The sequence below is a fragment of the Anabrus simplex genome, chromosome 1 (genome assembly GCF_040414725.1).
Source record: "Anabrus simplex isolate iqAnaSimp1 chromosome 1, ASM4041472v1, whole genome shotgun sequence".
Lineage (NCBI taxonomy): Eukaryota > Metazoa > Arthropoda > Insecta > Orthoptera > Tettigoniidae > Anabrus > Anabrus simplex.
In genome coordinates this window covers 1,431,974,561-1,432,002,513 of record NC_090265.1, presented here as the reverse complement: position 1 = coordinate 1,432,002,513, position 27,953 = coordinate 1,431,974,561, and the positions used below count along the sequence as shown (strand labels likewise).

Genomic DNA, 27,953 nt, shown 5'->3' with positions numbered 1-27,953 from the left:
ACACTACTATTTACTTTGCAATAACAAAGCACAGAACACTCGTGGAACTACAATCAAGAGGCCTGGCGTCATTGAACTAAGCATAAACAAAGCAAGCGCGCTCCTCGTGGTCTACTGCACCGTGCGCTCACTGCCATCTTACTGCGCCAGTCATCTTCTATTCGGCTTACTGCTACCCAAGCTACCAGCCATCTAGGTATAGAGATCAGTGGTGGCAGCGCTACAACTAGCCTTGAAAATGGAGGCGCATACCACACAGAGCAGTTGTCGAGTTTGTTGATGGAAAACTCAGGGCATCACAGATATTCACAGGCGCTTAGAGAATGTATACGAGACCTGGGAGTGGACAAACTCAACAAGGTAGAGCAAACCTGTCTGATATACCGCACACACAGCTGTGACGTCTGCAAAGTTGGAATGTGCTGACACTATTATTCGAGGTGAAAGATGAATCACAGTCAACACCTCACTGCTGAACTCTACGTCTTTGTAGTGTTAACACTTATCCACCACTTGGAGTATTCAAAACTTTGTTCCCGCTGGGTTCAACACGTAATGGTAGAGCAAAGAAGAAATATCTGTGCAGAATTGCTTGCATGTTCTGATGCTAAAGGTGACATTTTCTTGTCCAACATTGTCACAGGCAATGAAACTGATTCATCACTTTGAACTGGAAATAAAACAGCAATCCGTGGAATAGCACCACACCTACTCTCCCATGAACAAAAAGTTCAAAACCATGCCCTCAGCCAGTGAAGTCTTGGCTATGATCTGGGACTCTGAAGGTGTTATTCTGTTCGATGTCCTCCCTCGTGAATTGTGCTACTTGAAAAAAACTACTTCAGCATGTTCGTACCCACAAAAATGCAAATGAACTTAACGTAAGACTTCGCACTAGTATGTGCACCAGACAGATCACAAAACTTCAGTGGACAGTTCCTCATCCACCGTACAGCCTGAATCTCGTGCTTTCTGTCATCTGTTTGGCCCAATGAAGGATGCACTCCACGGGAAGCTCTACGTGGATGATGGGGAAATTATCGATGCAGCACGATGTCTCCGATTATAACCTTGGATTCTCCAAGATTGCTCTCTGCTTGCTGACGATATAATTTAACTCTTCCCTGACGTGGCCAATCTGCCAGCATGCGCGCTGGGCATCCCACAGCTGATAAATCAGTGTCAAATTTTTGTAATAACTTTTGAATGAATCAATGGATAATCATTAACCAACATTGAATCTACTGCAGGGAGATAACTGTTTGCGCCCACGGAGACTGAATGACTTCCGACGTCAACATAGCGAGTATTGCAGTATTATAATCAGATTTACATCTCACTTGTAATATTACATGCACAGCACATAAGTAGTCATTCTCCAATCTCACAATATTGAGAGTGTAGCAATGTAAAGCACAAAGTTTAATGACCAATGTTAATTCACACATTTAGATTACTATTGCACACAACTTCATAAGTAATGGCAGTGCTAATATTGGACAATGCTAACTGATATGAAACCAGTATTTCCACAATTTGCACATTTCTCTGCATAGATGTTACATGCCACAATCAATTCCAAAACAAAAAAAACAAAAAAAAGTTTTTTCTGACAACAGCAGATGAAATTTATGAAGCAGTACATGCATGTTAAAAGGGCAGGAAATAACCCTAAACATTAAACATGACCACTTCTAGGAAGAAATTGATTTATCTGATAAGTGTAATTTCTCAACTAACCTCACAATATTAAAGTTATCCAAACATGGATCTAAGGAATCTGTCAGAAGCTGACCCAAACAGCATAACCTGAAAAGAGAAGCTAAGTACAGTAGTGTAATATTACCAACAAAAGCATAGAAAACACTAAACAGCACAAAAATCAGAGCTTTGAAAATAATCATAGTAGTCAGAAACACGGACCAAAGCTGAATCATCACAAGTACCAAATGGATGTAAGAATTTTCCACACAAGAAAGGTTCAAAATATTTAAATTATAACTTCAAGTTTGGCAAAAGGACATTATCCATTAATGCCCACAACATCCTAAAAATGTGGAGACTGTAGACTAAGATGTATGGATGGGATAATAAGGGGTCTTCAGAAAAATGGACTATAAAAGTAGTAAAAAAAGTGAATATTTTCCTAATTAATATCCATAACATTTATGCAGAAACTGTGTTTGAGCAGACTGACAGTATAATGTTCCTTTATTCTGATCAACTAAACATTCTGAAACTGACAGAAGTGGCACAAATTCATGCCAATAGGGAGCCGATGATTGGTCTGGCAGTCTACCTGCTGTGGTATCCTGGAACTACTAGCCCCCATCAGGGCATGAAACAAAGCTAGTTTTTTTTTTTGCTAGTTGTTTCACGTCGCACCGACACAGATAGGTCTTACGGCGAAGATGGGACAGGAAAGGGCTAGGAGTAGGAAGGAAGCGGCCGTGGCCTTAATTAAGGTACAGCCCCAGCATTTGCCTGGTGTGAAAATGGGAAACCACGGAAAACCATTTTCAGGGCTGCCGACAGTGGGGTTCGAACCTACTATCTCCCGAATACTGGATACTGGCCGCACTTAAGCGACTGCAGCTATCGAGCTCGGTATGAATCAAAGCAATACCCAGGAATATATTTGGGGAGTGGGTTATGATCTTTTGGCATGAAGGGGGGCTGTCAAGACAGCAACAGAAGCAAAAATACCCTGTAGTTGGCTACAACAGTTCCCGTAGATGAGTCTAGTATTGCTTTGCTTGTGTCAGGCTCCTCACATTCATCTTTCCTTAGCGACCACCCTTGGTCATTAGTTGTGCTCTTTCAACCCAGCGTTATTAGTTTTGCAAGGCCTACGAACCATAATTTTAACCCCCCTTCATCTACCTTTCTTTTCTGATGCCTTCATTCTTTGAAGGTCCACATTCCTTCTGATTAGTGTTAGAGGCAGGTTGTCCTATAATAATTCATCGCCATAAGACCTGTGTCGGTGCAACGTAGAACTTGTAAAATAAACACCACATGGCCTCCGAAGGCGTATGGTGCATGTCTTTCAAGATCACGTCCTGTAGGCAACCCCTAAATCTGAAGTTGGATCTATACCTAAGATTAATTCTAATGCTGAACACACACACAACCCAGAAAACAGAAGAATTAACGAATGAAGGTTAAAATTCCCAACCCGGCCAGGAATTGATCCAAAGACTCCTTCATTCAAAGGTAAGTATGATAAGCACTTAACCATAGATCCAGACAAAACTATCATCGTCCTGACGTGGTAAAACCTTTCTCACATAGCCCCTGAAGGAGTTGAGATACATGTGCCATTTTAAAACTCAAACCAGCCCTCCTGTCATTGTTAAATCTCTGGCAGTACCAGGAATCACACTTTGGCCTCTGATGGCAGGTAGTAGCACTAAGTTACATTACGAAGGTGGACGTAGCATCTTCAATTTACTGAATGCCAACAAGCATTCACAAAACTTGAATCTTGTCATACACTTCAATACCAGCCACGGAGAAGAATGAAAAACATGCGAGTTTGCAGTATATGCCCTGCCGCCTAACCGTAATGTATTGAAAGATATCTGCTTAATTCGTTTTGTGGTACTCATTTTAATTTTTTACGCATTTGAAAAATATTAATGAAATCTGGGCTTAAACTTCCCATAATATTTTTTTACATGTTTAAATTCTAGTTTTTCTTGTATTTCAAACCATCAGTGCAGGGTGCAAACATGTTATAACTTTCAAAATGTTGTGTAATCGGATTATCTTAGCAAAGTATTTTATATGTATGTATTCACAAATGTTTGATAAATGAATCAAGGACAATTGACTGAATAACTTCTAAACATGTATATTCAGAAAATCAATATGAAAGTAAGAACAAATACAAATGTGTTTCAAAGGAATTGCCATATCAATTTATAATTTATTTTAAAATAGCCATATTTAATCATTTTTGGGTCATATTTTGTAATTTTTGTGTCATTTGGGTCATATTTTGTAATTTTTGTGTCATTTTCGCTCATGCGAGGTCATATTTGCTTGCTTACTTGGGCTTTTTTTAGGTCCTAAACACCTGAGCCCTAATTATTATTATTGCAGTGCATGGATTCATATTTAAAAAATACTGATTTCATACGTTTGATAGCAACTGAGATGTAAGTTCTTTATCGCGGATACTGCTCAGAAATTCCCTCCATTTTTTAACCCCTAACACTACCCGTTCAGTGACTCACAAAATCATTTTTTCCAAGTAATTGCACTTAAAATCTTTATAATTTTTAACAGTCATGGTATGCATTTTTTAACAATCCATTACATGCCATTAACGTGCATATTTAGATGAACGCAAGCTCAGAAGAACCGTGGGTGCTACGCCTCCTTCCTTCCGCGAGGATGGGCTGTCTGCCCTGGCTTACGTCACATTCTTGCAGTTGTATCATGTGCTGTCTATAGAAGGAAAAGGGGTAGTATGACGTCATTTTTACTGTCCATGGTGCAATGTTACATAATTTGTCACGGTAGCAAAAATTTGGACTTAAGTTTTTGTAATATTAATTCCCTGTCTCTCTAACAGACATCAGAAATGACATCACCCCTCAGTCACCAAGTAAACATGGTCGCCATGTGCTCTAGTCATTTACAGTGTACTGTTCAATGTTCTATGTCAGGTAATTGAGCAGAAACACAGTATTTTTGTGCCTCTACTTGTTCTTGTACCCTAGGTGGATCAGCGTAAGGTTGCACACGACAGCCTAGCAAAATGTTGGTCACACTGTAATGGGGCACGAAGCGATATTGCCGCCATAACAGCTAATTGTACAATATGTGAGATTTTAGAAACATGGAAATGTTTTATTTATGTCATTGTGATGATACACAATACAAATGAAATCAGCCAACAACAATTGCACCCTCAACACACCGACGTAGTTTGCAATAAAATATATCACACAAAATGATACGAGATGAATGAATCTACTACGAAGATCTTTTCATTGCGGTTAGAAAATAAAAAAGAAATTGGAGGACAAGAATCTCACTTTAGATACACCAATAAATGTTACAATAATAATAACCGGTGCTAACACAAAAGATTTCTAGTGAAATCTATTAAATTTACGAAAATTTAAAATCATTCCTAACTTACTCAAATTGATAGAGGCTCTATACCCTCCAGATCACTGCCATCATTGGTTGACATGGAGGTCCTTAAACAGGCTTAGATCATGAGTGGGTAGAAGCAGAGCGAATCTACTAAAATGGAACTTCACCATCGATACGGCCTTTTGTGATTGGTTAACTTCAGACAACCGAAACCCCTGCTATGTTGCCCCCTGTGTCTATCAAACTGCACAATGGAAGACTTGGTGCCGGCCAATCCAATTTGGGCCGAATCAGTGTGACATCTGTATGGCATATATTGTTGAAGACCTTTTACTTGTATATATTTGTGTATATAGTTTCTTTTAAATGTAGTATTATTCTATTGTACTTCTGATTCAAATAAAGAAGAAATGCCATCACTACTGTCGCCTTCGTCGCCGTCCAGGCAGATCAACTGACAGTCACTGCTACTGCCGAGTTAATATCACAACATGGCTTTCTTCCTGCACGAAGCCGTATCCAGTACAGCAATACCCTCCCGAAGTCTTTCCACTTCAGTAACTGGATAGTGTTATGCATCAACTGACCAAGCGCCAAAATTGATTTTTTTACATTATTGCACCACCTGGTAGCTAACGGTGTAAACTTTACATAGGTTATTGTTCAGACTTATTCTCAATATGATTTCGCGGGAATTGGATTTTGACCAAACGCCAACCTCTGAATCAAACTAAAGTTTTGCATCAAGTGACCAACCACCATTTCTGAGTCTGAATTACGCATCAAATGACCACACGACAAGCGTGCAGTTGCTTGGTCGTGTGATGCTACATGTAGTTTCCCACGTAGCAGATTCCCACACAAGTTTTCTTCCCTGCGGCATATGCCCAGAACCTAAAAACCTCCGATATGGAAAAATCGAAGTTGGGTGAAAAATTGGAAATGTTTTGTTTTGACCTTGAAAAAACACGGTCATTGCCCTGTATTTCCAAAGATGTGGTTTTTTACAAGCGCGAGTTGTGGTTAAGCTGCATAACTTAGGGATTCATAGTGGGAAAGATAAAGGTCATTGTTATGTCTGGTTGGAAAGAAGCAGGACGGGGGCTCAGGAGGTTGGATCATGCTTGAACAAGCATCTCATGGAAAACGTGCACAAAGCCAAAGAAGTCATATTGTGGTCAGATTCTTGCGGAGACCAGAATCGTAATATAAAGATTGTTCTACTTCTGAAACCAAGTCAGGAACAACACCCTACCATTGAAAAGATTACACAAATATTTCTATTTCGAGGCCATAGCTTCCTCCAAAACGACAGCAACTTTTGAGATATAGAACGTGCTTTCAAATTTCAGCAGCGCCTCTATACCGCCGAGGACTACATAAATGTAATGAAGATGTGCCCAAAGAACCTGCTTGTTGTGCAGAGAATGATCAGACAGGATTTTTATAGAACAGTTCATCTGGAGAAGCACATTGTAAACAGGAAAACAGGCACAAACAGTGAGAAGGTAAACTGGCTGCATGCGAGAGACAGAGCTGTAGAAAGAAAAACCTTTTAGAAATTTCTTCAAAATGCATTTTGATGCAGAACGCGCTGTTGAAGTGAACAGTAAGAACTCTACAGTTGGTCGCAGCTTCAGAATGAAAATGGATCAGCTCTACATAGTATGCTCACTCTTATGGCCCAGGGGAAAACCAGTTTCAGAAGCAAAACTGAACGACCTGCGCTCTCTCATGGAGCTACTTCCCAATGATGCTAAGCCTTTCTATAACGTCTTGTTTAGTGATTCTCGAATAGACGATATAGATGGGCTTGAATGTGGAAATCTGGATTTTGAACTCTAAACTTCTTAAAATCCTGCATTATATTACACTTGGAGAAACTGTGTTTATGATGCCTTAATACTATGATCTACCAGTGTAATTTCTGTACAACTGTATATTCTAAAATTCACGTTTTCTCTATGTCATGTTGTAAGCTGTTATGTATAATTTAATCCTGTACTTAAATAAGCAATAAAATTAGTTAACAAGTACAATATTTTACACTGCACTGAATTTTTAAGTCAGATTGATCACTAAATTAATGACAATTTTATTTGTTGGTCAAGTGATGCAGAACAAAAAACGAAGGTAACCGCAATAAAGCATGAAGTGACCAAGCACCATTATCTCAGATTACGATACACTTCAAATATCCCTAAATTGAATACATTAAGAAGAAAATTTATGTTTTTAATCATTTTGGTATATACCACCTCGCATTTAACAGGAAATATGAATTAATACAAAGGATTTTCCGTTTGTGTCAATATCTCAAAATCTACTTTTGGCGCTTGGCCAAGTGATGCATATCACCATCCAATTGTGAAGGACTTGTTATTTGTGCGTACGTAATGTTTCACTTTACTCCATACCAACTGAATAGGGTTGAAGTGACAGTGGTACGGCGGCAACCTAACTACGTCGTGTCCTTGTTCCTTCGCTACCTCATCGACTACACAAGTCGGTGAAACCGGTTTGCTTTGTTTCACCCGTACATATAAGGCTAATTCAGTCATACCCACATGCACTGGGATATTTCTTGCTTGCAGCCATTCCACTACCAGTTCTTCACGGGCGCTCGAAGTAGGGGTCCTGTCCATTATTACGGATTGGTAAAGTGCATAGTCCATAACAATGACAAGGGCTCTTGAGCTGTTACAGGAGCTTCTTAAACCAATCAAAAAAGCGAAGGTGGTCCATGGGTTGGTGATTATCATCGATCGGAACATTAATAGTCCACCTTTCACAAAACCACTGGATGAACCTACATGCACTATTATTAATCTGGCACCCCTCCCAGCTAGTTGATTATGGAAGCTTTTAGAACTGTCCTAGGTCCAAGATTTAGCAATGCATTCCCCAGCATTCACCCACATCTCATCCAACCATATTACCTCATGGAGATCCTTACCAACAAGTTTATTCAGAAAATACTCGTAGCCTTCACAATTAGACTTTTTCCACTCCAGGGGCCTGTTTCATAAAACTAACTAATAATATTAGAACTCAAAACAAATTATTAGTTGTCAAAATTCTGTTTCATAAAGATGTATGCCTGACTAATAAAATGGCTTCACTAATAATATTAGTTCATTAGTCAGCTGATACAGTTTGAGGTTAGAATCGATTTGTTGCATGTTCTTACAGTAGTTTGTTTTCATTCCTTGCAGTAGGCTAGCGCTTGACCCACTCATACTCTGTGCTTTTTGTGTTTGACTACAACCGGAACCGGCTATTCAGTGCAGTTTCAGATTCTTGTCAGTTTATATAGGCTACAATGGGTAAAAGAAACGACAATAATGTCACAGGAAAGAAAGTTTCCTTAGAAAAGTGCTGGAGTTGAAGGGGCAGTTGTTCGGAGCCTTTTCACTAACCTTGACAAAGGACACGAAGAGGCAAGCATGGATGGAACTGCGGGATTATGCTGCGGCTATTGGGCTGGTCACAGCCGAAAAAGATCACACTTATGTGCGGGATGCTACTTGGCCTAACATGAGGAGCAGAACAGTGGTAAGTTTTAGCTGTTGTTTTTCTCTTAGTTGGAGGTTATGTTAGTGTTTATTTACTAACTTCAAGCCACCTTTTCTCAACTGGGTGTCGATATTTTTTAAAGGGGGAGAGGGGGAAATAAGGAGACTATTAGCTCCGCAGTATAGTTTACTGTGCTGTATACTACCCATAGTCATTTAACATTACGCATCATACAGCCATCCTTTGTGTTTTTATGACTGTGACTGAGCAGAACATAACCTGAAATGAATTCCAGTGATATTTATAAATCTTTGTTTTAATATGCAAAAAAGCATACAAAAATTATTGTATACAATAGATGTAGGTAGTACTTTAGTATAGACAGTTACAACAGGATGTCCTTCTAGACTTACATGGTTTCTTTTATTTACAGGCAAAAGTTGATAATGCTTATTAGACAGGAAGTGGGGGAGGAAGTAGCAAAAAATTAGATGTCATAGACCACCTGGTTCTTGACATTATCGGAAGAGAATCTCCTGTTTTACAGGGATTCGGAACAGAAGATTCTCTTGGAGAAATCGTTCTTCCTACAATGGGACCAACTTCCGCTTCAACCAGTGACTATATAGTGGCGTTGGAAGAAAGTAGGCCTATATCTGCCACTGAAATTGATGGAAGCTGGCAAAATGGAGAGCTCCAGCATCAGCAGGAGACACCTAAGGCTAGAGGTAAGCTGGAAATGATTTAACTTAAGACTGTATTCTGGTATCTAATTCCACCTCTTGACTGCGACTTCTTTGTGTGACTTTAAACTTACAGGCTCAGGCTGCCCGCTAGTAACCAAGATCTGTTTTCCCTGGATTACATTTAGTGGAACACTGTACATAATAATGTGATGCTTGAGAATGTTTATCATACTCTGGTATAGTCATCTTGAAACATATTTTGCATGAACACTAATGGCATAAAGAAGTTGAAATAAATTTATCATATGTCAAAAAAGCTACACTTCATCATAAAATATAAATCTGTGAAGTGGATCATCGGCAATCCCATTGTACACAGCCACTACAATCAACAAAAATTGACTACATTGCTCACAGCAAGCCATCAGTCATTCCTCTAATGCCTGTGCTCATCAGGGACCCTTTCTTGAAATTGGCACGAGTGAGCATGCCAGTTTTAAACATGCTCATAACAGAAACGTGTGGATTATTGTTCAGAAACTTGGGTACATTCCCAGTTCTTGTCGCAAATGGAAGTGTCGTTAAATATGTAAGCTGGTCAACTAGTGTGTACAAAAGAAACACACCACTGACACAGTACTTTATTTGCAGAATTCTTTTCTGTGATAATTTCCTTTTTCTATAATATTTTCTCCTTAATAGCAAGGGAAAATCTGGAACAAATATTCGTTTATAGGAAGGGGAGTTAGGGATTGGAATAACTTACCAAGGGAGATGTTCAATAAATTTCCAATTTCTTTGCAATCATTTAAGAAAAGGCTAGGAAAATAACAGATAGGGAATCTGCCACCTGGGCGACTGCCCTAAGTGCAGATGTGCAGATCAGTAGTGATTGATTGACAATACTTGAGCACCTCTACGGTATGTAAATTATATGGGCAGATTTTAAAACATGGGGCGTTTGAAAAAAAAACATTAAGAAGATAAGAGTTATTGTCTTTTTAATCTGTAATATTATAATTTAAATTTTGGTTCAATAATTACAAGGAAATTAGTTAGGCCTACAAATTTATATTATTATTCCTAGCATTTACCCGTTGGTGCAAGGTCCGCCATTTTGCACGATCTTGGGCATCGTGTGGTCTTAACACGAGAGTCTTCGTATCATTTACTGTGTCATGCCAGCTTTGCTCTGGACGTTCGTGTGGACGTTGCCCATTAATTTCAAAGGAGTGAGTTAAATTGGCTCCGTGCGAGTTGGCCATGCGGTTAGGGGCGCGCGGCTGTGAGGTTGCATCCAGGAGATAGTAGTTTCGAATCCCACTGCGAAAGCCCTGAAGATGGTTTTCTGTGATTTCCCATTTTCACATCAGGGAAATGCTGGGGCTGCACGTTAATTAAGGCTACGACCGCTTTCTTCCAACTCCTAACCCTTTCCTATCCCATCGTCGCCTTAAGACCTATCTGTGTTGGTGCGACATAAAGCCGCTAGCAAAAAAAAAAAAAAAAAGTAACAAACTGTTCCAGGTGCGGCACACAGGACATGACCATACCATTTCAGATGCTTTTCCTGTGCTTTCTCAGTGATGGGTACAATGCTCATTTGCTAGTGAATGGTGTCGTTTTTGACATGATACAAGTGTGATGCCATTTCCATATTATACAATTTATTAACTTCATTATATATACCCGCATTGACTTTTGCTCACCTGTAATGGAGTGTGTTCCACCTTCCAATACCTATTTTATTGTAGGCCTTTATATGTTTAGGACTAACACATTACACATGGTATTGATAATAATTAGGACAAAAAATAGCTGAAGATGTCTCTAATAGAGACTAAAACATAATAGCCGAATATGTGTCTATTACAGATTATTTATAAAGGCTGGTGTTTAATAATTTATTCCTGTCATTAGTCTTAGGGTGCCCATTTTCTGGAAAAATAGGGAAAGCATGGAAAACACAGGGAAATGACTTGTCACATCAAAATTAATCTTTCAGTGTAATACTGTACCCAAACGTAATGATCGAGTGAGACTGATATTAGGCGCGACACGAGCCGAACGCAGTGAGTAGTATTTTGAGAGAGAGATAGAGACAGATACTGAACACATGCGGTAATGAAGAAGAGTGAATGAAAAAGAGAGACATACTTGCACGAACCGCTCAAATGTTCCATCAGCCGTATTGTTCCAAATACAGTGTGTCCCACTCCCAGCATGGCCGGGAGACTACATGCATGTTCTGAGCGGTATATTCATAACCTTCTGCGTATTCTGTGTCCACTATTACTACATTTATTGCTTACTCATGCACCCAACAGCCTTCATCATGAGTACTAACCTCTTTAATTTCACTATGCACGGAGGATTTTGAGATACCGACTTCTTGTGCAACACATTGTACAGATGTAGTGGGAGATCGTACGAATGATGTGTTAATGTCGATATTTTTTTCTAATAGAATCCCTCGTTTCAGTTTAGGAATCACAACATTAAGTGATCCTGTTAATTTATTCACGAGATATCTGTTTCTTTACCTGGAAGAGGAACCCCGGGAAATCTCTTCTGAAATTGCCTACTCACCTCTTTATGAGTCGGTTTTTACATATGTGTCATACATAAGAATTCTTTGTTCTAGTATGAATTTAACTGGCATTTCAACATTGTAGTAATGTAATTAATCTAATTAATTCTACTGTAATTCAGCCCCACACAGTCTTGTAACAAATGTATCGCTTCACGGCTTCCCACGACACACAAACTCGAGTACTATACGCGAACTTTTTCTTGAGCCCAATTTTTACGGGGTGAGGGGTAAGGAGGGAGCGTTGACGGTTCCGGTAATACTAATCTCATGTTTTAATCCGTATTGAAATCTGTTAGTATACAATAATAAAGTTTTATTATGAATCCACCTGTTCAATACATTATAATGTTGTTACATTAAAATAACTTCATTAGTTAAAAAGTTATATATGGGACATGTTTCGCTCCCTTATAGAGCATCATCAGCCAAATCCGAATCTCAAACAATTGTTATTTACGTAACAAAGACTTAAGAACCATTAGAACACTTTTGACAAACTTAAAACTTATTCTATTCAAAAATCATAAAATATAAAATCCTTGTATACATGGCTCAATTACATGTGCTTAATAGGAACATACATTAAAATTATGGAAGAGAGAGTACTAAAGTATAAAATAAATAATATATATATATCATGTCCAAAATCCTAGAAAGATGTGAAGATCAATCTTAGGAGCCAATTTGTGGATCTTCTTAGTAATGAGATCTGGTAAAAAAGTTATTTATCCCTTGTGGATAAGAGTCTATAAAGATTCAAAATTTATCGTCAAATTTGATGATTGAACTTGTAACAGGATAAATGTTGGTCTTCAAGAAATTTAAATGCTTCGCCGAGGTCACATGACAAGCATTTAAATTTCTTGAAGACCAACATTTATCCTGTTACAAGTTCAATCATCAAATTTGACGATAAATTTTGAATCTTTATAGACTCTTATCCACAAGGGATAAATAACTTTTTTACCAGATCTCATTACTAAGAAGATCCACAAATTGGCTCCTAAGATTGATCTTCACATCTTTCTAGGATTTTGGACATGATATATATATATTATTTATTTTATACTTTAGTACTCTCTCTTCCATAATTTTAATGTATGTTCCTATTAAGCACATGTAATTGAGCCATGTATACAAGGATTTTATATTTTATGATTTTTGAATAGAATAAGTTTTAAGTTTGTCAAAAGTGTTCTAATGGTTCTTAAGTCTTTGTTACGTAAATAACAATTGTTTGAGATTCGGATTTGGCTGATGATGCTCTATAAGGGAGCGAAACATGTCCCATATATAACTTTTTAACTAATGAAGTTATTTTAATGTAACAACATTATAATGTATTGAACAGGTGGATTCATAATAAAACTTTATTATTGTATATCCGGTAATACTGCCAACTGGATGGAAATGAAATCTGAATTGAATCGATAATATGATCGATCGATATGAATTTTCTAAACATTTATTATCTTACGCCAACAACTGTGTTACACATACATTATTTAACATTATATAACATTTCTCGATGCAAATCTTGTTCCTAGCATGAATTATTATATAGTTTGGCTTTGCTGTGCAAACAACATCAGTACTAGTTCGTAAAGTGTACGCCAGATGTCGCACAGCAATGCATAGTTTGTGTTTCAAAGGTTGCCAATATGGATATCGAAGATAACCGAGGTCTACCGATTCAGCACTAGGGAGCTCAGGGCTCAAGAAAAGGTTTGCGTATAGTAACTGACCTCCTCATGGCAATGCAGTGAGTTAGCATGAGATTATGAATACACCGCCCGGAATGTGCATGTCGACTACCAGCTCCGCTGGGAGCGTGACACACTGTACCAGCTTCTCCACCGTAGCTACCATTGTGGACTTCACTCATAACCCTGGCTGGGGCCCTCCGTATTTATTTGGGGATGCAGCCTCTGGAGGTTGGCGGGCTCCCGAGGCAATCACAAATCAATGGGGAAAAGTTATTATCTATGAACATTTAATTTTACTATCAAGGTCTGGAATTAAGTTTCATTAAGAGTGAATTTTAAGCTACACCACATGTAATACTAGATACATCACGTCTCTTGCACTGCCTGTCTTTCATTAAATGTTTTCGCTACCACACGTGCGCACTCTATCTGTCTCCATCTCTCTCTCTCTCTCTCTCAAACTACTACTCGCTGCGTATGACTCACGTCGCATCTAATATCAGTCTCTTTCGATCGTTCCATCTGGGGTACAGTCTTAGATGTAAAGATTAAATTTGTCCATAAAATGGGTACCCTGAGATCAATAGCGGGAATAAATTATTAAACATTAGCCGATATAAATTAGCTTAACTGTAGTCTTAACTTTCACCTAATTTTCTCTTTTTTCTTATAGGTACTGTCAAGAAGAGGGTACTCGTCCAGCATCCCCAGGAAAGCAAAGAAATAGAGTCCCTCAAAAAACGGAAGCTTCAACTTGAAGTCCGGAAGCTGGAGCTGGAGGTGTGGGAGAAGGAAAATTTACTCAATATTGAGCATTCACCCCTCACAAGTGGTGTTCAGGAACGTGGAAAAAAGGAACTTTCTGTACCAAACAATGAATATTTAATTGTAGAAAACAATGATGGTAACTTTGTTGTAGTTCAGCCTCAGATGTAAAAAGTGTAAATAAAAATCATAAAAAGCACAAAATTACTGTGTTGGGTGTTCATATGATTTGTCTTTTATTCATCACAATGTCTGTTCACACGAAGTGGTCGTAAAGGAATTGCAGTTTTTCTTGAGCCTGGACTGGAACCTCCTCACCCTCCTGAATATCCTCTTGCTCCAAATGATCCTCTTCCATTTCAGGAGCCATGTAGTTATCTAGACGTCTTGACAGGTTACAAAGTACTACACAAGCATTGATAACTTTACAAGCAAAGGTGGGATTTAATCGCATACCAATGCTAAGGACAGGAAATTTTTCTTTAAGGAGTCCTATTGCACACTCTATAACCCTCCTTGTTTTTTTATGTGCTCTTAAAAATCTTTGTTGAGACTGACTAGCAAAATCTCGGATGACTGGTGGTATGAGCCAAGATTTTAAAGGATAGATGGAGTCTCCAAGCAGAACTGCACCAGGGAAAGGTCTCCAGCCATTAGCCATCCTATCGTTCAAGCCACTTAATCTTAGAACCCTAGCATCGCTGACACTGCCAGGCCAGTTTGCACATACATAGTAGAATTCTAAATTTGGCCCACATACTAGCAGAACATTCAAGGAATGTTTCCCATGTCGATCAACAAATGCCGGTTCATATGCACTTGGTGCATCAATTTTGATAAGTGTTCCATCAAGTACTCCACAAATTAAAGGAATACCACCAAGTTCAGTGAATCTGGCAACTACTTCACCACAGTCAGCTGGCCAACGTACAACATCCTGAAGAAGAGTGTCATTTATCGCAGTCACAACTCGGTGCACAACTCTGCAGACTGTTGCTTTTGAAACACCATGCATATCAGAAATACAATGATACTGTGCACCACTACCTAACCAGTGTAGTGCAATCTGAAGCTGCTGTTTTGAGGTTAGTGCTTCATTCCTTGCAGTGGGAGATTGTAAGATATTACCAATCCTATCAAGCACATATTCAAAAGTTCTGTAATCTAACCTAAATCTCTCATTGTATTCATATGATTGTTCCATACCCGTATAGGCTGTTCTTGGCCTAAAAGTTCTTGGACGGCGAATATAAACTCTCTCCTCATCACTATTGGAATCAGAGTCACCCATTTCACTGATCTTCACAATTTTATGCCAATATATCAGAATACCACACACTTTGGTTTCACTAATAATATGAAATATGAGTCAAAATACACTAATGGAAATCATCCTAATAATATGAGTAAATTTTATTAGTTATGTTGTCTATGAAACACTTTACTAATATTAGGAACATCTACTAATAATTTTGACTCATAAACTAATAACTAATATTATTAGCTAATAATTTTATTAAACACAACACTAATATTATTAGTTAATATTATTGGTTTTTACTAATAATATTAGTGAAATATGTTTTATGAAACAGGGCCCAGGTCACTCGTGTATTCAGGAAGTGGACAACGTACATAGTTGCATTGAAAAAGCCATGTGGGTTAATGAATTCTTCTCTCCCTTAGGACTAATCAGAATTTTGAAAGGCATCAATAGAACAAGACCTTAGAAGATTGTGCAAATGAAGGACACTAATTTTAAGGACTTCGGTACCCCTGCGAAGCTTCTGAACTACAAATTGATTCCCTTCACGAAAGTGAGTTCTATAATATTTAGTCAGATACTACATGAAGTTCAGTTTGTCCTCAGCCACTCTCCTGATTCTCAGCCACAGGTTGTCAACCTAAAGATGCTGCAGAAGCCAGTGCGCCAAACAACACAGAAAGTGATGAATGCCCAGTCTACTTCTCCAGGTGTGTCTTCAATCTTGGAACTAAAGCCAAAAGTCTCCAAGCAAATACATCAGGTTACAGAAGAAAAGAAGAAAGATATAAAGGCCATGTTGCAATTCATGCCTTTACAAGATAGAGCATACTACAACACAGTCCTGCATTTATAATCGTTAAAAGTTGTAAGTTCCAATCATGTTAGTTCAGAGTAACTTATTATCAATGAACATTATATGGGTATATTGTATGCTTCTTGTAATAAATATACGATGAAATTTTTGACATTTAATTAACCGGCTTTCTCGTTTTAATTACTTCATCCCAATGAAAAATTGAAATATATAACGTAAAAAATGTAATAACAGGCGAAGCTGCAAATTTTACCTGAAATATTCCATTGCACAGGATAGCAAACAAGGCATTATACAGTATTATTCCTGTGAAATGTAACAAGACAAGGTTCTAAGAGCACACAGAACCCTGTCAAATTAAGATTTAACGTTATCTTGAGCAGACAAGGTTCTAACTGCATTTTTACGCTTTCAGTTTATGGTAAAATTGAAACGATATTGATTTTCTGACGCAATGCATTTGTGTCTATTGTGCGTCTCAGGTAATTCAGAAAATTTGAAGTGTTTTTGTTAAAACTGAACAAAGTTATGATGGTTTGAATTTTCAAATGCAAGTTTCTCCAAATAATAGAAATGGCAGATAGAACCTTGTCATTCTAAGGTCACGATTACTGCAGACTTCACAACATTCATTGTAGAAAATAGCTGTTCGTAGGCATATGATATAGATGTTGATTCCCATACGGAATCTGCAATATTTGTTCCGAATGAGTATAATACCAATATAAATGGTCCGTTATTGGATATTATAAATTTTCCGGCTAACTCATTCCTGGTTGCCAGCGTTTCGCCCTCGTGTGCTAGGCTGGAATGAGTTAGCCGGAAAATTTATAATGTCCAATAACGGACCATTTAACTGGTATTATAAATTTACTCATTCGGAACAAATATTTCAGATTCCGTATGGGAATCAACATCTAAATCATATGATGGCCAAGCAGGCATCAATTTTTGATAATGAGACAAAGTCTCTCATTGTGCATTGGCACTGCCGGTGGCTACAATTAGCCTATGCAGTGGCCTCCATGGTATGCACTAGCTAGCATCTTGGTAGGTGTGCTAGGTACCAACTGATGAGCCCAGCCTAGCACACGCTGAAAACCAGGAATGAGTTAGCCAGAAAATTTATAATGTCCAATAACGGACCATTTATATTGGCATATGATGACCCAAACAAAGCATGTAATGATGTAGCAAGTATCATCACCGAAAACTTTTGTGGGAAGCTGTTCCATTGTTCATGTATTAAGTTATTTGGCTTCTGGAGAGAGTATTCACCATCAACAGTACTGTATTTTCACTCATGCTTCAAGTTGCACAAATTTTTTCACCCATGTACTGCTTTCTTCACGTTCAATCAACTTCATTTCTAAATGGTCAGTAAAAAATTGACCTTAATGTCACTCATTTGTAATAAAGTGCAATGTTTTCTCCAAATCTCAAAATTAGGAAAATCTCTTTGAAATTATTTGTTTTGAATTTCGTCAGACATCCACATACTTCTCACAAACACTTCAACAGTTAATTGATTTGCAAAATTTGACATCAGTTCAATTTGTACTTTAAGTGAAGGAAAGTACTTAAAATTCTTTGTTTCAACATCCCTGACAAATACACGTTTTCTCTGGAATGATTTTATGATCTCAAACTATCTGCAGTATGTCCCTTTTTTACTTGTGTATTAGACCCCTTTTTCCCCCCACTTTTACAGCCAAAATTAGTAAAGGGGGGTCCAATATGCAATAACCTCAAAATTTTGTGCAGCGAACATGACTTCTAGGCTATAAAGATCTATAAATTGTACGCGTAAATATTCTATACTATTATTTAACAAACTATTTTCGTCGGTAGGCAGTATTTCTAAACGTAAAAGGACAAATGCTGAACAAGACTTTTAGGCCTAGTCTGTTTTAGTTACTCATATCACGTCATTCTGTTGTAAATACTTCGTTGATACTCTTTGGATTTGTTCTCTATGAACTGTTGATGGAGAGTTCCTAGGAGTAAGCATTCATTATCGGGTAATATGCTAATAATATGGTTGTTCTTGTTTTTCTTTATAAACATTGCAGAAGGTGAATTTCAATATAGTTTGCATGAGAGAAAAATAAAGTATGTTTTCATATAAATATGGAGTCAGATAAATTTCTAACATTTGGTGACCCCGACGTGATCGGAGATGTATATAAATTACTGTGAATATTCCTGTTCAAGACGAGAGAGGAATATATGTTGTGAGTAATCGTGAATAATTATTCCTATCCAAGAAGAGAAGGAAGCAACATGGAACGGCTAAAGAAAGGTAGGACGCCTATTAGGCAATGTGTAACAAAGAAGTTTCAATGTATTAAAGAGTTTCTTGTAACAGAAATTACCTCACAGAACCATGACTTGTTGCAATCAAATTTTAACCGTTTAGAAAATTTAATAGAGGAACTTCATGAAATTGACGTGAAAATAATGGATCATTTATTAGTCATGCAGAGGATAATATTTTAGCTGAAAGAGAAAGTACTGAGAAATATAGTGACGAATTTGAGGTTATTAAGGTTCAAGTAAACAATACACTTTTGCTCGCAGGAAAGATTAGTCCACCACCTAGCGAGATGTTCGGAAATGAGGTAGGCAATCATAACAGTAAAAGAAGGTCCTGTAAGTTACCCAAAATTGAATTGAAGACATTTAATGGAGATCTTAAGGAATGGTTAGGGTTTTGGTCTCGGTTCCGAAAGATACACGAAGATGATACTTTGCACAACAGTGACAAGTTTCAGTATTTATTACAGGCAATGAAACCTGGCACAGAACCAGAGGCAATTGTTCTTAGTTACCCTCAAACAGCAGAAAATTATCCAAAAGTCATTGAAGCGTTAAAAGAACAATTCGGTAGGGATGACCTTCTGATGCAAGTCTATGTAAGAGAACTGTCGAAACTAGTAATTTCAAATGCTACTCAAAATGATAAACTTCCCCTTTCAACTTTATCAATTAAATTAGAATCGCATTTACGGTCACTCAGTACCTTAAACCTGACCGGCACAGATCCAGGTACATGGTTTTTTCTCTTGGTTGAGTCGAGTTTAACAGAAGAAACGTTACGGGCATGGCAGAGAAGTCCATTTTCTAAACAGAGTGTAAATGAAATGGAACCTAGGATGTCTCGACTTGATTGTTTAATGGAGTTTGTCAAGAGTGAAGTCTGAAATGAAAAGCAAATACTGTTAGCACAGTCAGGTTTCAGTAGTACAGAAGCGAAAGGAAAGACTGAAAGGAAGGGATCGTTTTCAGAAGTAGATAGGAAGCACATTAAAGATATGAGTATACCTATGGTGGCTGTACTTAGCAATACTTCAGAAGACATGTATCTTCTGTGAAAAGACCCATGATAGCGAGAAGTGTTTCAAAACAACAAACATGACAGTTGAGGAAAGAAGATCAAAGGGTAGAGAAAAAAAGCGTTGTTTCACGTGCTTGCGACCTTATCATTTGTCAAAGAACTGTAAATCTAATATTAGGGGCTTGGTTTGTTGTAAGAAGCATGCCACGGTTATGTGTCCTGATCTTTTGCAGAAAGATAAGGATGAATCGAAGGAAGAAAAAGCCAGTCAGCTTCACACAACTTCAAATATGGCTTGTCATACATCTGTTTGTCAAGTAATACTACAAACACTGATGGTTACTGTCCACGGAAATGGCAGAAGGAAAACTGTGAGAGCTTTCTTGGATTGTGGCTCTCAACGATCCTACATCTTGCAGAAAACAGCTGAAGAACTCTGATTGAAATCACACGCTGAGGAATTGGTTTCCCATGTTCTGTTCGGTGGAAGCAAGACCCCTGAAATAAATCACAAGAAGTACACAATCAAGCTCCAAAAGCCAGGCGGTAACGTTGATTGTGAGGTCGAAGTCAGGGACCAGCCACGTATTTGCTAGTCAGTCCCACGAGTTCCAGCGTGCTCTATGTTGTTTCAAGAACTTAGAATGAAGAAAATATGGATCAGCGATGTGGGTGATAACTGTCCAGAAATTCAGCTTCTTATTGGAATGGATGTCTACGCTAAAATTCTAATTGGAAATATTGTTCGACTTAAGAATGATCTTACAGCCATTGAAACAAAGCTAGGATAGACTTTGGGAGGAGAACTGACAACTCTCCTGAAGTGAATATGGCAAATACAACAATCACGATGGCTTACAGAGATGGTTCAATCACGGACTTGTGGAATCTTGAAACGATTGGTATTCAGGATCCAGTAGAAATAAAATCAGCTGAAGAACAAGAACGGGAAGCGAAGCAATATCTACTTAATACTTTAACCCAAAAAGAAGATGGACGTTATGTAGTTGGCCTTCCTTGGAAGGAGGGTCATCCGGAAATCCAGTCCAATAAGGAAATAGCAGAAAAAAGACTTCAGTCGACTACGCAGAAGTTGAAAAAGACAGGTCTCCTCTCACAATACGACAAAATATTTAAAAACTGGACAGTGGAAGGTTTTATAGAAGTGCCACAGGAAGAGATCGAAAAATCTTGTCATTATCTTCCACACCGACCTGTAATCAAACCTGAAAGTCTTACTACCCCAGTTCGACCAGTTTTTGATGCTTCATGTAAAACAAATGAAGGGCTTTCACTAAACGATTGCTTAATAAGAGGTCCTAATTACGTTCAAAATATCCCTGAAATTCTTTTAGGGTTTCGAGAGAAAGAGCTGGGTGTTATTGCAGACGTAACAAAGGCATTCCAAATGATCGAAGTACGAGCTGAAGACCGTGACCATCTCCGATTTTTATGGTGGGAGGATTTCAGAAGTATGAAACTGAAGACTTATAGACATTCAAGAGTTATTTTTGGAGCCACGTGTAGTCCGTTTATATTGGGTGCTGTATTGGATCATCTTTCGACTGTTAATTATAAAGATGAACTGATAGCAAGGAAACTGATGAAATCTATGTACGTAGATAACTGTGTAACATCAGTTGCTCCTGTAGAAGATTACTGTATGTTTCGTTCTGAAAGTACAAGGATTCTAGCTGAAGCCAAGATGGAGCTGAGAAGCTGGAAATCTACAATAAGAAATTGCGAACTTTCAAAGATCAAGGGCAACAATGAACATAATAACAATGGATATGTCACAAAGGTTTTGGGCACGAAGTGGAACAAGCGATTGGATACATTGGGGGTTTATATCGTTGCTCACATTCCATTCTCAAAAGAAATACTTACCAAGAGAATTCTACTCTCAGCGATACAGAAAATTTATGACGTCATCGGGTTTCTCGCTCCTGCGCTTCTTCCATTCAAATTATTGCTACAGGAGTCATGGAAAATAGAAGCTTCAAAGAAATTAAGTAAAAAAGGATTTAAGTCAAATTGGGACTCCCCTCTACCTGATATGTCGAAGGAGTTCAACCAGCGTTACCGTGAAATTGGCCACTTAGAAAAAATAGAGATTCAAAGACTGGTAACTGGTGGAAAGATAGATGAACAGTCTTGGTCATTGCATACTTTTGTTGATGCCAGTCAACATGCCTACGGAGCAGTAGTGTATCTCAGAACCGAGGATGAGAAGGGTGTATCAGTTCAGTTAGTACTAGCAAAAGCTCGAATAGCACCTCTCAAAAGTGTCACTATTCCTCGACTAGAATTGTTAGGCTGTCTTGTAGGAAGTCTTGCTTCGTTAGTCAGATCATCCCTTTCTTTAGAAAACGCGAAAGGTTACTTCTGGAGTGATTCCACGACTGCGCTTGCATGGATTAGAAGAAATGAACCATGGTGTATGTTTGTCGGCAACCGAGTCAAGGAAATAAGACAACTTACTGACCCACAACAATGGAGGCATGTACCTGGAGTTTATAATCCTGCAGACCTACTATCAAGAGGGTGCTATCCATCAGAATTGACGAAGTCTAACTGGTGTGAGGGACCCCTCTGGCTGAAAAGTCCTGAAGAGGAGTGGCCTGTTTATCACGCTGATGAAGGCAAATATGATATCATTGTTTCAGAAAGAAAAACACAGACGAACCTGTAACAATGATGGGCATTGATCTAAAAAGTGATTTCACTTATTCTCAAAGAGTAAGAATAATGGGATGGGTACTACGGTTCTACAACAACGCTCGATGTAGTAGGGAGAGGCAAACTGGCCCACTAACATTTTCAGAATTAAGAGAAGCAGAATTAGTTACTATAAAGTGTGTACAACAGGAGTTATTTCCTAAAAAAGGTGACAGGGGATTGAAAGTAATTTGTGACAGTAAAGGACTGGTCCGGGTGAAGACAAAGATTACAATGAGAAATGACCTCTTTAATTTCCGATTCCCCTTATTACCCAGGAATCATGATGTAGTTGATGCCTTGATCAAAGAACAACAAAGTTCACTGTCACGCTGGCATACAATTTCTCCTTGTACATCTGAGGAAAAAGTTTTGGATCATTCAAAGTAGAAGAGTCATTAGAAATGTGATTTCCAAGTACATACAGTGCAAGCAACACAGAGTTAAGCACGCAGAATCAGAGAGTACTCAGCTACCACAAGATCGTATCAAGAATGCTGCAATATTTGAAGTTATTGGAATTGATCTAGCTGCACCATTGATTTTAAAGAATGATTCGAAGTTATGGATTGCATTGTATACGTGCGCAATTTATAGGGCTGTACACTTAGAACTCGTATCTTCACTCAGCACTGAAGCATTTCTTCTGTCATTAAGGAGATTCATTGCAAGAAGAGGACGTCCATCCATTGTATATTGTGACAACGGAACTAATTTTATTGGAGCTGCAAATATGCTAAAAGAAATGTCTGTCCGTAAAATCCTACATGAATCTCAGCTACAAGAAATTGAGTGGAAGTTCAATCCTCCCACAGCTTGTTGGTGGGGAGGGTGGTGGGAGCGCCTGGCTCGTTCAGTCAAGGAGCTGCTGAAGAGGATGCTCGGGAAGTCTGTTCTGACTTATGAAGTACTGTCAACTTCACTGTGTGATGTGGAGTCTGTGATTAATGGCCGACCACTAACATACGTATCAGAGGATCCAGAAGACTTAACTCCATTAACTCCAAGTATGTTTCTACATGAGATCAATGCCAATCATGTATCAGATCTAGATAAATTAGAGGGAGAAAAGTTCCGTTCTCGCTTACGTTTCAGACAGTACTTAATTCAAGAACTGAAACAGCGCTTCAGGAAAGAATCTCTCACAGTTAGTCCAACGTCGCAAAGGAAAGAAGGCAACATCTCTCAAAGAAGGTGACATGGTATTACTCGGATCTGAGAAACTGAAAAGGGTAGAATGGCCTTTAGCAAGAATTTTAACGCTCTTCCCTGGTCGCGATGGTGCAGCGCGTGTGGCTAAAGTGAAAACGAAAGATGGAGTTTTGATTCGTCCTATTGAAAGACTTTACCCTCTGGAGGTGGACGGTGACCAAACAACTTTTAAAAGAAAACTGAACTTAGGGACGACATCAGGACAGAGTTCGTATACGACAAAAAGTGGCCGTGTAGTGATAGCTAACACCAAGTACTGTGACTGAGGTGGGGTGAGTTGGAGGACCCCATAGAAGAGTACAGTTTTGAAATTGTTCCCACAACTCCAAGGTGGGAGGATGTTGTAAATACTTCGTTGATACTCTTTGGATTTGTCATCTCTATGAACTGTTGATGGAGAGTTCCTAGGAGTAAGCATTCATCATCGGGTAATATGCTAATAATATGGTTGTTCTTGTTTTTCTTTATAAACATTGCAGAAGGTGAATTTCAATATGGTTTACATGAGAGGAAAATAAAGTATGTTTTCATATAAATATGGAGTCAGATAAGAAATTTCTCGCGTAAATATTCTATACTATTATTTAACAAACTATTTTAGTCGGTAGGCAGTATTTCTAAACGTAAAAGGACAAATGCTGAACAAGACTTTTAGGCCTACAGTCTGTTTTAGTTACTCACATCACGTCATTCGTTACATCTCATTAATTCCTCTGGTGAGGTTGACGTCAGGAAGGGCATACAGTCGTAAAAACTCGCTACGAAGATTCGTCTCACTTCATACTCAACCCCATAGAAAAATGGGATAAGAGTATCGTGTTATCATATAATTAAATACTGATACAAAAGAACTTAATGGCCAGTCATTTGTCCCTGTCGGTTCAGCAGGCCCACTGCACAGTAAACTAGGGCATCCTTGTCCTGGAAAAAATGAGAACGGCCCTTTTTGTACTTCATTTCAGTCATTTTTTCTTTCTTTCGGCACAAATACGAATGAAAACATTCACACTACTCAACGCGACTCACGATACTCAGCTGTTTCGGAGCTGTTGCCAAGCGCTCACATATTACTGGGACCAAAATTGAACTTCCAATTACTTCATCTTAGATCAGTGTTATACAACATGAAACTGGTTTGATCTCAGATCATTTTCTGAACTTAGATCAAAACTGATCACCACTCAATGATGTTTACAAAATCAGCCCTAATAGTTTCGCAGATAATGTGTATATCTCTCTGTAGTAATATTGGCATTTATTAATTTACCACTAACCCTAATTTGCATAAAAGCAATTATCTTCCATCTATGACAAAAAATTATAATGAAATTTCATGGATACGATTCCTTCAGGTACCCTAGTTTCCTTTTACATGGCATTTTTGTGCTTTTATTCACCCGGGGCAGGTCACTTCATCATGTTGGTTAATAGGAATGCTAGTATCTATAATGGACAGTGGTGGATGCTGCTCTTCATCAAGTTATAAAAGCATATGTACTTCCGGGGCAGGATGGTGGGTTCCTAGACATCGCAATTAACACATCTCCCCTCTAAAAGGAATTCCAAGGAAGATTTGCATAATTTCCACTTCCTTATGTTATAAACTTTGGTTTGCATTGTTTCAACTCATGCTGCCTGAACTTCCCCATTATAACCTAATCTAGTACTGGACTCTTAAAGAAACAATTTATAAGGAACAGCAGTTAACACCAGGGAACAGGTATACCACTGCACTAAATTTCAGGCACATTGTCCAGGACTATCTTACACCAAACAATGTCCAAAGATTCAACCTGGATTCAGTTGGGTATAATTTTCCCTTCCGCAGCCCAGAGTTTTTAACATTATTTCAAAGCGAAAATAATGCAAATCTTACTTGGAATTCCTTTTAGATAGATTTGTTCATTGCAATGTCTAGGAACCCACCATCTTGCCCACAGAAGTACATCCACTTTTATAACCTAATAAGAGCAGCACCCACCATCGGCCACGGCTAAAGTAACTACTATCTGCGCACTTTTTATCAATAGATTTGTGTACAGGTTTGAGGAGTAAGGAGGGAGCAATTCCGGTTTCAGTAGTACTGCCAACTGAATGGAAATTAAATCTGAATTGAATCTATAATATGATCGATCAACATGAATTATGCTAAAATTTTGTCATCTTAAGCCAACAACTGTCACACACACACACATTATATAACATTTCTTGATGCGAATCTTATTCCTAGAGTAAATTCTATACTTTGGCTTTGCTGTGTAAATAACGGTACTAGTACGTAAAGTGTATGCCAGATGTCGCACAGCGATGCACAAGCGATTCATAGTTTGTGTTTCGAAGGTTGCCAGTACGAATCTCGAAGATTGCCGAGGTCGACCAATTCAGCACTAGGGTGTAAATCTATCCAGAAAAGGTGCGCAGATAGTACTTGCATTCTCATTGGTAAACGTGAACAGAATGAGACATCATTGCCATCAATGCTAATAAATACATTGCATTACCATCCTCAGCTGAATAAAAGCACAAAGAAAAAACACCATGTAAAGGAAACAATGTGAAATACACAACAGCAGTAATTTAATTTAATACTTATGTTAAATGGTCTTGTCCAGGTTCTATCCTAATCGTCCACATGTCCAGACCAATCGTGTTTCCACACAAAACTAGAGGCCTAGGGCCAGTTCACAGCTTCTAACCGTCCAGACCAGTGGTCTTGTCCACAGCAAGAATCCTAACCGTCCAGACCAATCGTCTTGTCCACGGCAAGAACCCTAACCATCCAGGCCAATCGTGTTCCTCACGAAACTAGGGCCGCTCTAACTGTTCAGACCAATGGTCTTGTACATATCCTAGCCTAACCATCCGCACAGCAAGAACCAATCCAGACCAAAGGTCTAACCAATGTAACAATCACCAGCACCAGCTAAGTACCACTCATTAGATCCAAGTACAGAGGTTTGTAGCGCTGAGCACATCTTGACAATGTCCTTCACGAGCGTGTGAACACGCTAGTCGTTCCGTGCGCAGCTGAATGTAGCCAGAGCTGGACTGCGGAAGGTAAAATTTGAATTTCAGTTGCATCAAGATAAATATGGGAGAAACCAACTCGTATGCACGATTCTGAACAAGGATAAGCATTGTGGTACAGAATACTGCATACTTCAACCACATAATACATCCTAGAAATTGCACGGTGCAACATTCAGCAAAAAAGCAAAGATATGTATGCCTTCTAGCTAAATATTTTAAACACAAGCCAAACAGTTAATACTCCCAAAAGCTGTGATGTATTTTGTCCCTCTGCCTAATTTTTACTTAGTTCATTGCACTAAATCTCAGCTCATCTACACAGTTGAATGTAAAAGGGATAATGCATAGTTACAAATTTTGCCACCTCCTGAAAGAAGTTTGCTCCAACTGAATATATTTTACTTCATATCAGATTATTCTACACTTGATGCAAATTACACCAAACTTTGACTATCTCAGAAGGGTTGGGAGTGGGAAAGTTATAATGGCTGCACTGTAACTATTTTTTTTTTTTTTTTCCCCACTTTGTTGGCTTATCACAAATCTCACTTCCGCCTGCTTGCGTATTTTACTAGCCTTGAGAATAGAAGCATCCATAATGATTAACGTGATATCATGCAATTGTGTAAACTGCAGTCTTTCAACACAGGAAATATTGAAGAAAAATTTCTGGAAAACCCTAGATGTTATGATAAATAAGGGCTATCAAGCCTCAAGGGGGTTTTGAAAATTGGGCTGAACAGGAACTTCAAAATGGCCAAGTTGCCAACAAGCTCCCCCATTGGGTTTCAGCAAATATCTCGAGAAATCCTTGCCGTCGGCCCACCCACAAGCCGGCACTTCAGCTTGAAAAGATAAAACGAAGCCAAGCAAATTCGATCGGTCCCTTAAGTGGCGGTGCTTGTTCTAAGAGGTTTGTGTTTTGTTTTTGTTTTTTTTGCTATTGGCTTTACGTCGCACCGACACAGATATGTCTTATGGCGACGCTGGGACAAGAAAGGAAAGGAAGCGGCCGTGGCCTTAAGGTACAGCCCCAGCATTTGCCTGGTGTGAAAATGGGAAACCACGGAATGTTCTAAGAGGAAGTACAACTACGCAACCATCCTCAATCGGTCCCTTTATTTACAACGTTCAAAAATGACTAGCCCTGCAAATGTGAATCCACGTTGGAAGCCATGTAGCGTGCTACGTAAGCAA

General features: G+C 38.6%; 2 protein-coding genes across 4 annotated transcripts in view; one reads left to right on the top strand and one right to left on the bottom strand.

Annotated features, from left to right (window-relative positions):
• Positions 1 to 27,953, bottom strand: part of Sf3b3 (splicing factor 3b subunit 3) — a 258,058-nt gene that overhangs the window by 229,434 nt on the left and 671 nt on the right. For all 3 annotated transcript variants that reach the window (XM_067137901.2, XM_067137904.2, XM_067137902.2), the window contains exon 2: positions 1,741 to 1,809. The gene's annotated coding sequence lies outside the window, so the exon portion shown is untranslated. The remainder of the gene's footprint in view (positions 1 to 1,740; positions 1,810 to 27,953) is intronic.
• Positions 8,258 to 15,015, top strand: LOC137501921 (uncharacterized). Its single transcript, XM_068229105.1, has 3 exons — positions 8,258 to 8,667; positions 9,062 to 9,356; positions 14,287 to 15,015. The coding sequence occupies exons 2-3, from the start codon at positions 9,221 to 9,223 to the stop codon at positions 14,547 to 14,549; spliced, it is 399 nt and encodes a 132-aa protein (XP_068085206.1). The 5' UTR covers positions 8,258 to 8,667; positions 9,062 to 9,220; the 3' UTR covers positions 14,550 to 15,015.

Excerpts from the sequence above, each read along its gene's own strand:
- LOC137501921 (XM_068229105.1), top strand. The coding sequence starts at position 9,221 with ATGGGACCAACTTCCGCTTCAACCAGTGACTATATAGTGGCGTTGGAA. Across the intron at positions 9,357-14,286 it reads GGAGACACCTAAGGCTAGAG|GTACTGTCAAGAAGAGGGTA; the intron begins GTAAGCTGGAAA and ends TTTTTCTTATAG.